Source organism: Archocentrus centrarchus, chromosome 22 (assembly GCF_007364275.1).
Source record: "Archocentrus centrarchus isolate MPI-CPG fArcCen1 chromosome 22, fArcCen1, whole genome shotgun sequence".
NCBI classification, from domain to species: domain Eukaryota; kingdom Metazoa; phylum Chordata; class Actinopteri; order Cichliformes; family Cichlidae; genus Archocentrus; species Archocentrus centrarchus.
Genome location: NC_044367.1, coordinates 13,608,874 through 13,619,725, shown reverse-complemented (window position 1 = coordinate 13,619,725; position 10,852 = coordinate 13,608,874). Strand labels below are relative to the sequence as shown.

Below are 10,852 nucleotides of genomic sequence, written 5' to 3'. Positions count from 1 at the left end.
AAGCTAACTGAACCTCATTATATATTATTGTAATAATCTAAAATAATACATGAGAATAGAAACGTTATTCCAATCTAAATTTTAATCCTAATGAATGCACTCAGCTTGAATCTGTTACATAGGACACAAACTGTGAAAGGGAATTTAAACACAGCTCTAGTCTCTGTGTCCTCTGTGACTTTAAATAGATGTAATAATAAAAGAAAACTATCACCAACCTTATCATCTGAATCCAAAAGTCAAGTTAGTAGTAAAAATATTAAACATTTGATCTTAAATTTGAAATTTTTCTGTTTCTTTTGTCATTGACAGCTGAATATGATTGGCTGTGACAGTCCATTTGAAGATGGCACTTGATTGAGGCTTGAGAGATATGTAAAACGTTTAAGCTAAATGACGGGTAGCTGAAAAAGGAATAATCATAGCAACCAAATACATATTACTATAGTAATGTCCATCCATTTCCTGCAGCTTGTCCAGGGCTGGGTCAAGGGGGTAGCCGCCCAGATCTCCCTCTCCCCAGCCACCACCTCTAGCTCATCCAGGGGAATACTTAGACGCTCCCAGGCCAGCCAAGAGATGTAATCTCTCCAGCATGCCCTGGGTCTACCCCGGGGCCTCCTCCCCATAGAAGATGCCCTGAACATCTCACCCAGGAAGCATCCTAGTCAGACTGGCTCCTTTTGAGCAGAGGACCACTCTGAAAAAAGACAAAAATCAAGCGACCAGTTTACCATAGGGTTACTGGAGCCCCATCCTGGAGTCAGGCCTGGGGATGGAACTTGAGGGAGAGCTCTAGGTGGCTTAACCCATGGGGCCTGGCTGGGCACAGCCCGAAGATGACAGATGGGCTGCCCTCCTGACCCGCAGGAGGCGCCACAGGGGTCGGGTGCAATATGTGTTGGGTGGTGGTCCAATCCCCGGCTTTTGAGACTGACTATACTAACAATCTCATTAAAAAAACAACCATTAAAAAAAAAAAACAACAAAAAAAAACCCCACAACTATTTGCTACTAAAATTAAGCTAATGATGGAATGACCACAAGATTAATTCAATACATAATGGGCCTTAATTCCATCTACTTTCAATGTGTAAAAATAAAAAATAGGGAAAAAAAAAAAACATTTGGGTTTTCAATTTATCACAGTCTTACAAAGCAATTTCAGAAATATGACTTTTGAATAAAAAGCATAGATGCATTGACAAATTCATGAACTCAGTTCAGCTGAATCTTTCAGCTTTGCATACTGGCAGACCAAGGAGGCCCTCGTGACAACAAATCACTGGCTTATTTACAAATCATATTTCCACAGTAATACATTCATTTTTGTAACCTGATAACCACATAGTTCTTTATAAAGGTGATGTGCTTTTATAGTATTTTTCTTTCTATCTGAATAAATTCTCTCCAATCACACGAACCTGAGTTTTTGAGGCACTTTAAGACTGAAGGATAATTAAAGAAAAACCCAATTGGTATCCTTGACATTTTGTGTGCTTGTTTCCATCCACTGTTACTCTGTAAATAAGTGTGTGTGTAAGGTTTTAGTAAACAACATTGTCTCTAATATTTTTTGGGGGATTGTTGGCTCGGTTGTGGATTAAAATTAATTTCTGCCTGGACACTGGCAACCATGGGGCTGAACCTGTAATTCTGTTGTCTTCTAGTTAGGCTTGAAGGCAGTGAGGTGAAAAGACAGTTAACCAAGTCCCGCAGGAGTTTCTGAGTCTTTCAATAGATCACAGTTTACCAGAATGTAAGAAGCCAATCAGAGGGTCAGAGACAGACATAGATTCAGCAGCAACAAGCCAGTGCTGAATAGAGTAATGACAGCAGAGTTCCTGAAAGTGATGCGGCCTTCTACTGCAGGGTACACATGCTTCTTATCCTGGATGTACTTGGAAAAAACAGTAATGTCCATGTCACCTGCAAGAAATGGCAAAAAAAAATCCCATTTGGTATTTTTGCTTTCCCCCCAAAATAGCTTTAAATACACTAATAATAAAAATGCAAAATACATCAATAGCATCTTCCTAATGGTCAAGTTTAATAGGTCAGTTCTCAATTTATAGTGTTTTTGTCAAGAATTAAAAAAAAAAAAATACAGACTGAATAAAGCATCCCTGCTGGAGAGAATCCCAAGAGTAAAGCTAGAACTAAAGGCTTGGGGACCAACCAAAGACAGAGCACAAAGTTGCAGCTACAACAGTGGACACCCTTTCAAATGCGAATGTTGCTAGGACGGTTCAGATTCATTAACCCTGGCAGCACAGAGGAGCTAGGAACCACTACAGTTTAAACATCAGCATCCAAAATTAGTGTCATCAATTAACTTTTCTACCAAATGTGAAATGGAGTCACAAACTCCCCTCCCCTTTATAAAAACAATAGATTTCTATTTACTTTTTTTTTTAAGTCACAGTTGTGAACATCAAAGGATCATCAATTTCAAATCAATTCCATTTTATTCATATAGCACCAAATCACAACAACAGACACCAGAAGGCACTTTATATTGTAAGATAAAGATCATAGAATAAGAAAGCAATCAAAACTACCCCCTATGAGCAAGCACTTGGCAACAGCTGAAAGGAAAAATTCCATTTTAACAGGAAGAAACCTCCAACAGAACCAGGCTCAGGGAGGGGCAGCCATCTACCGCAACCTGTTGGGGGTGAGAGGGTGAAACCAAAATGTTTAGGCCAACATACAGTAAGCATCTTGGGATTGTGGATGTCAACACAAAATCCCACGGCAAGCTACTCAGTAGTTGTTTTGATGTTTCGATAAATTGGTTAAGTGGCATGCTGTACATAAAAGACATGCTTGGAATGAAAATGACTAGGAAGCCCTGCGGTTGTATGCATCCACCAACCAATCAAGTTGCAGTAAGACACTGGAGGAATTTAATTTAAGATGTACAGTCACTGTGAGTATAGAGTGGAAATAAAGGTCAGCTGTAGCCACAGCAGTGGCTTCGAATGTGAATTTCTAAATTTGGATGCTTCACACACAGACATTCAGTCTGGCAGCAACGAGGATGTATAAAATCACCACAGCTGAAAGTTAGGCACCCAAAGTTAGTATCACCAGTTCAGATTCTAGCAAATGTGAAATATGATGACTACGACTGCACAGTTATGTCACAGTTTGGCTGTGTAGCAGAATGAGAGGTAACCTGGAGGAGCTTTACTGCCGAACTCTTGACAAGACAAAAAATAAGGCTGGTCAGGAACAGATAATCTGAAACTATAACTTTTCTAGGAGGCACAATGGGCAGGGACACAGCCAAGAGGGAGGACGCAACAAGGAGCAGAGGAAAACTCTGACAATATACATGAGGTAACGAGGGAAAAGGAAACAGGTGGGAGCACAGAAGAAACTAATCACAGAGGGCGGGATGAAGGAAGTAAACTGAATACAAAATATGAGACACAAGAGGCCGACAAAATAAAAAAGGGAATAACTGAACATGGGAACAGGAACGTGGGGTTGACGCACAACACGGGGAGGCAGGCACACTGAGGGAATACAACAAACACAGTAAGACAAAACTGAATGCTCAAAACTGAAACACTAGTGGGATACACAATACTCAAAACCATAAGCAAATTAAGAAACAAACTGAAGATAATTATCAATAACAAAACTTGAACACAAAACTCTGGGCAGATGACCCAGAACCATGAAAAGTTAATTGAATTTTAATTTCAATGTTCAGTTACACGAACACGATCAAGTGATATTTAAAATGCGTGCTCCGCCGATAGAAAGCAAAGTAAAACCAAATCAAGTGCTCCCTAAATCACTGCCCGATCATGTGCCTGTATGTGCCAGTCACAGCAGCTCCTTTCACCACGTGTTAACTAGTCTGGATGACTAACACTATGTTAAAAGGTGAAAAGGTCTGAAAGAAAAAGGTTTGAAGCTGATCACCAACAGTTGCTTGGAAATACTTTGGATTTAGGCTGACATGGAAGGATCGTCAGTTTCAAAACATTATGCAAAGAGTGCTGTAGAGTTGTGGCAACCACCTGAAAACATACCACTAACTACACCGTGATGAATGCATGAAGGCCAAGAAGAACAATGCGACTGTTACTGAAGGGTTGAACTTGAATAGTGTTGTGAAGTATAACTTGGTGGTTTGGTAGCTTTGGTTAACTGTGAGCTTGGTGTGAGCTTTGTTGTAGCTTGGTTCCTTCTTTGTTTGTGTCGTGGATGTTTTGTTTGTTTGGAGGAACCTTTTGGTATGCTACTGTGGTTAATGCTCATACTTTAATTCCAGTTTTGGTTGTTTGCTGCTAGAGTTTCGGCAAAGCAATGTGGTTTGCAGAGGTGGCAAAAGTATTGACATTCTGTACTTAAGTAGAAGTACAAGTACTTGTGTTAAAAAATACTTTGCTAAAAGTCGAAGTACTGGTTCAACTTCTTTACTTAAGTAAAAGTAAAAAAGTACAGGCTCTGAAATGTACTCAAAGTAAGAAAGTAAAAGTAGTTCTTTGGAGGACGTTTCTACCAGCTATCTTTCTGTAAAGCTAACTGAACCTCATTATATATTATTGTAATAATCTAAAATAATACATGAGAATAGAAACATTATTCCAATCTAAATTTTAATCCTAATGAATGCACTCAGCTTGAATCTGTTATGTAGGACACAAACTGTGAAAGGGAATTTAAACACAGCTCTAGTCTCTGTGTCCTCCATAGTAGAAGGTGACAATAAAACATATCAAACTTTGAACTTGTGTGTGTACTACTAAATAATTTTTGTGCTACAGAAATATTTAGTTTGCTAGTACCAGTGACGCCACCTGATGAAGTAAGCGTACAGCCCTGGAATGACATGGTCATTATGCTTGATAAAAGTTTCAAGCCATTTTGTTTGGCGGTTTGCCCACATCTTATGATTATAAAACATATACATATGTAAATTATACATGCAATAATAGAAGAAAGTAAAAGATTAAATAGCATGTTTTTTAAGCTTTGCTCAGAGTATTTAATGAACTGTCAGGTTTCCGATGTGTCCCCCCCAATAGTAAACTCATTCCTACGCCCTTGCTGCCACCTACCTGAATTATACTTGAGTAACTCCTCCTTAATCATTGTAAAGTTATCCCCTCCACCTGCTACGTATGAAGGCATGACCACAGTGTATGTCTTCTGTGGGTCTAACGCTTCATACTTGGGCACACGGCACTCTGTGCAGAGCAGTTTCAGTGATGCCACACGCTGGTTCACTGGCCTGGAGAGGTCGTATTCTACACGAATACCTGGAAATGTCAGGGAAAAAAAAAAAAAAGTTTTCATTTAAATTAGAAAGTGAAGTGTTTGCTGGCCCTCTGTTTACATATAAATAGTAAAACACAAATCACTTTTGGGAAAACATCAACAGCATTTGATATTCAGTTTAAAGCTGGAGACAGCAGCTCCTACCTGAACTGTCCCCATAAACCCACTGATTATTGTTTTTACACTGCACTAACTACCCGTGCGCGTCTTTGTGCATCATCATTACTTTACAGGCTAACATCTGACATACTTTTTAATCCTCCCGTTACACAACTTTTCAAATAGTATAGAAGCAAAAGGTAATTGTTATTAAAAATTATTAAATATTCTGTCAGCAGAGGAGGCCAAAAACAGACCCGAGACTTGAAGAAATTCTCCACTCTTGCTTCCATATCTGTGAACGGAGTGCTCAAATGCCTTTTTTATTGTTGATCCTTTTATTTGGACCAAGTCAACGGTTCCTCCAAATGGTAAGACGGTCAGAATCTCTTCCATTGTTATGGAGCCTAAAAGGTAAATAAATAAATGTAAATACCAGTGGATTACCAAACACTTCGAGGCAGATTAAGAACTCAGCAATGCTGCACACCCCCCCCCCCCCCCCCCCCCAAACAAACAAAAATAAAAACACCTACCGTTTTTGTAGTGTTCGTCTATCGGAGCCCGTATGGCTCCACTATTCAGCATACACAGGCTCACGTGATTCCACTGCTGCTCACTTGAATTCTTTATATTGTGATAAACCTGTCAATGTCAAAGGGACATATTGTCATGTCCTGGGCCGTTTGCCCAGCGTTTTGTGTTTAGTTTCATATTTCCTGAGTTTGTCTCCCCAGTATGTTATGATTCTTGTTCCCTTTGTCCCTGTCTTCCCCTGTATCTAAGGTCTGCGTCTCTGTCCTGAGTCTGTGTGCCAGTTCCCCATGTTGAGACAGCATGTACCTTGGTTCGTCACTTCCTGTTTTATTTTGACAGTCTGGTTTTCCCTGTGCTTTGTGTTTAGTTTTGCTTCCCCTGTGTTATTAGTTTCATTTGCCTCACCTGCTGTGCCCTGCTGTTTCCTCTTACCCTGATCACCCATTATGTATTTAAGCCCTCAGTTTCCATGTGTTCTTTGTCGTGTCGTTGATGTTTTTGTGCCAGTGTGTTCCTGTGTTTTCCCTTCGTCAACCCTCTGTAGCATTTTTGTATCCCCCCAACCTTAATAAACACCTTTTAAGTAATGCTTATCTCTGGAGTCCTGCGTTTTGGCCCATCTCTGCCCGTCTAATCGCTGGCCGTGACACATATTATACTCAAAGAAAAGTCTCTTCGCTCATGGTTGTAACTTTCTATCACTGTAATGATCTGCTAAGAGGGGGTCTGCATGTCAGCTTCCTTAAAACCCATGCGGCCCTTTTATCTCCACTAATTTGCCCAGGGAGCAACTACTCCTGTGTGAGTTTACTGTAAAATATTGACTGAATAAATTAAAGTGAAAATTGTCTTTAGCTATTACCATCGCATCACAGATTAGGTTTCCAAGGTTACACTCCCGAAATCGACACTCTTCAAATGACCCATTGAGGTAGACCAAGGTTTGTCCCACATACTGTGAGGAGTACTGAGTCAAGTTGGTCTTCCACTTCTCGACATCAGCAAGGATACGTGGGTCTGATAAAGTTAAAAAACAAACAAAGATTGTGATTAAAGGATTTGGAAAAGAGTCTAAATTATTGTATTTCCAGTAAATCCTTGAGAGAAGCAAATAGATTATGCTGAATATTTTATAAAGAATTGAAACAGATATAACATAGATTAAACTGTTTGAACATATAATAGTATTTAAGATGCACACTTTATTAGGCACGCGGTTGGACTGCCTTTTGCCTTCAGGACTTCCTTAATTTTTCCTGGCACAGATTCAAAAAGCATCACAATGTTGGAGACCATTTGAGGACAGCGAAAATCCTGTTATGTTCAAGAAACTAGTTTGAGATTATTTGAGCTTTTTCAGCAACAATACTTATGTAGGCTTTGGCATTTAACAGTGCTAGGCAAGGGGCCCAAAGTGTGTCAAGAAAATATCCTCCACACCATTATCCCACCACCATCAGCCTGTTGATTCAAGGCAGGATGGATCCATGCTTTCATGATGTTTATGCCAAATTCTGAAACAACTATTTGAATGTTGCAGCAGAAATCAAAACTCATCAGACCAGGCAACTTTTCTTCTTCTACTGGAACCTGGTGTGGTCTTCTGCTGCTGTAGCCCATCTGCTCCAAGGTTTGACATGTTGTCCACTCAGAGATGCTCTTCTGCATACCTTGGTTGTAACAAGTGGTTATTTGAGTTACTGTTGCCTTCCTACATTCTCTTTAAGCCCTAGAGATGGTTGTGCAGGAAACTCCAGTAGATCAAGTTTCTGAAATGCTCAGACCAGCCCGTCTAGGACCAACAACCATGCCACATTCAAAGTCACTTAAATCACCTTTCTTCTCCATTCTGATGCTCAGATTGAGCATCAGAATGAGCATTTTTTCCACTTGCACAACATCAAATAATTTTGATGTTATCCTGATGTTATCAGGGTCATTTTTCAGTTCCTGCCTATGATCAGTATACTTGTATGTTATCCATGCCCTTTTGTGTGAACTGGAGGCTTGTTCTATTGCATCTCCTCCATTCTACAGCTTGTAGACTCCATGTTTATTTTAACAGCTCGTTTACTTGCCTGATAGTTTTCCTCCGATTTGACCTCCGCTTTTGGTTTAGATGGCATTTTACAGCTGTTTGCTGCAGCTGCAGTTTACCAATTTTCACAGCTCTATTTGGACGCACAGTGCCAGCTCGTGACGCACGCTTTGACAGCTGCTGAGGCTCAAGTCTACACTTGATCACACAGATAAACCTTTTGCCTCAGTTCCACAATACTTAATACACTTAAGGGAACACTGAGAAATGGTAACATGATAAAAATCTTATGCGGTTCAATGAATGGTTTCAACTTTTCAAACAGTAACATGTGTAAAGTATAATCTGATATTCTAGTCTACCTTGAGGTATGCTGCTGTCCATTAGGATGGGATTTCCAACAGCTTTGATGACATTGCCAACCTCATCAAAGGTGACTTTTAAGTATCCAAGATATTTCCCAAAGGCATAGGCCTGGACCACTGGTACGTCTCTGCCATGGTTGGATCTTACCATAAAAGGATAGAGGCCAGCTGGCACTTCGGAAGATGGGGGTGTTCCTGCAGAGAAAGAAAATGTGGTTTGTAGCCTAAATGGTTCTTACATCCTGCTACAGTGAAGTTACGTACATGCCATTCCTTTAACGTGGCTTGCTGCAAGTATGAAATGTAGTTCGTGCATCTGAAGACAGCTGACTATAAGAAAAGTGATTAAAAAAAAGACCTATGAAAAATAATATAACAGGTCAGAGGTACCTGTGTAGAGGAAAGTGTTGGTGTGTCCTCCAACAACAACATCAACCCCTCTCACACGCCTCGCGATGTCTTGATCCACATCAAAGCCAGAGTGTCCCAGGGCAATGATTTTATTATAGCCGAGACTTTCCAGCTTATTTACTTGAGCCTGAAGTGACTCCACCTCATCCTCGAACTTTAGATGTTGGCCTAACACGCAGAGGAAAGAGCGGATGTACAGTATGGTTGCAAACAAGCAGCGTGCAATGGTCTCGCACTTGCGAATAAAACTCAAAGCACTGGATGACAATCTGAAAGTTGGCTTTAGCAAAAGTAATAGTTATTACAGTGACAAACAAGAAGAGACACTGTGTAAAGTCAAACTTCGGTAGGGGTGGGGTAATTGAATTAAATCATCTCAATTGTGATGCAGCTTCATCCATAAACTGGCAAAACAAAGAATTACGTAACATGTCATTGTCGTGTAGGATATTGTTGGAATAGATTTACCTGGCATGGATAAGAAGGGGGTCTCTGCTGTGGTGTAGCCAACTACAGCCACTTTCTCTGAGCCAATGTTGATAACTTTGTAGGGACTGTAGTAGTTATGTAACGTTGCCAGAGTCTGGTCAGGTTTAATGTTGGCACTGACCACTGAGAAATTTGTATCCAGGAGGAAGGGTTTAATGAGACCCTCCACTCCGTTGTCAAACTCGTGATTTCCCAAAGCCTATATGACAAAAAAAAAAAAAAAAAAAAGAAATAAACTTCAGCTTTATTAAGTCATATGATTTATTGCAATGAAAAGGTGACTACAGAATTGACTTTTTAAAAAGAAGCTTTTCTTAGAAAAATCCAAGCATGAACCACTTTCAGATACAAAAAGTTAGAAAACAACACGACTTACCATAACATCATAACCAAGTGTGTTCATAAAGTATGCCGCTTCAGCACCTTTATAGTAGCTGAACCAGACAGTCCCTTGGAATTGGTCTCCAGCATCCAGAAACACCACGTTCTTCTCGTTTTTACGGATCTCACTCACTTTGGTGAACCTCCTGGCCACCCCAGCGAAGCAGGGGCTCCCGGATCGACACTTTCCCGAGTCCTCGCCGGTCTCCTCGATTCGTGCATGGTTGTCATTGGTGTGAAGTACCGTCAACTCGAAGGTCGACGCTGCGCTCCAACCGTTTAGCAAAATGAGGTAGAACGAGATCAAGAGAGCGCGCCGAGACGAACGGAGACCCATGGTGTGTCAGTGCGTAAAAGACGCATCTGTGACCAAGAATATAAAGGACATGGAAGAAGGCGTGGGCTTAGTACAGAGAAGAAAAACTCCAGGAAATTCCGACGTAAAAATTTAGGAAAAAAAAAAAAAAAGCGGTTTGTGAAAGTAAAAGGTTTATATTTAGAGATGCTTTATATGTCAACTTTGAGCCATCATTAGAAACAACTTAGGTTTCCAGGTTGTGGGATTTTCTTTTTACTTATTTGACGGTGTTATCGTTTGGTAATGGTAAGAAAAATATACTTGTTTATAAACAATTAAGCGTTTATTTATGATAACCATAACTGTAACCCTGAAAGAAAGGAAGAAAAGGATGCTGAAACCGATTCTATTCAATCTGGCCAAAAGATGGTTTCATTTGCTCGTCGATAAAGCAGTAGTAAATCTGTTATTTATGACTCTACACCTTTATTAATTATGTCTATAACTGGTTACTGGCGGATAAAACGTCTTTTGTCGTTTTATTAGATGTGTAACGTTGTAAGAGACAAAGGGTACTGATTTGCAGGCAACAACAGTTTACTCTGTGAGTGTGTGTTTGTGTGTGTCCAGGTGAAACAATGGAGCTTTCTCTTTCGGATGGACCCTTTTATCTGAAGAACATTATCTCCAACTTTTAAATACATATTATCTTGTTTTTCAAGCAGTATGTCCTTGAGTCGATCAGGCTTTCACTGTGAGCATCTGTGCAAGATAGAAACTGCAGTCTTCCAGTACACTTTTGAAAAACTCTCCACAACAGCGTGTGCTCACTTAATGTTATGTGCATAAATACTGGCACCACATAATGTGTTCATGTCGTACATGTACACATTATACACATGTGGATGAATCCTTGTTCAGTACATACCCTTC

At 40.1% G+C, this 10,852-nt stretch overlaps 1 protein-coding gene across 2 annotated transcripts; it reads right to left on the bottom strand.

Moving 5' to 3' along the window:
• Positions 1 to 75: 75 nt before the first annotated feature.
• LOC115772381 (5'-nucleotidase-like) lies at positions 76 to 9,958 on the bottom strand. 2 transcript variants are annotated; one of them, XM_030718594.1, is made up of 10 exons: positions 9,617 to 9,958; positions 9,220 to 9,439; positions 8,731 to 8,919; positions 8,338 to 8,535; positions 6,800 to 6,954; positions 5,937 to 6,045; positions 5,658 to 5,807; positions 5,082 to 5,282; positions 1,754 to 1,929; positions 76 to 700 (listed from the first exon to the last, which is right to left on the bottom strand). In XM_030718594.1, the coding sequence occupies exons 1-9, from the start codon at positions 9,956 to 9,958 to the stop codon at positions 1,772 to 1,774; spliced, it is 1,722 nt and encodes a 573-aa protein (XP_030574454.1). In that variant the 3' UTR covers positions 76 to 700; positions 1,754 to 1,771. The 2 variants fall into 2 exon arrangements, with proteins under 2 accessions (XP_030574454.1, XP_030574453.1); XM_030718593.1 differs by having other exon boundaries at positions 76 to 1,929.
• Between the last annotated feature and the right edge of the window lie 894 nt (positions 9,959 to 10,852).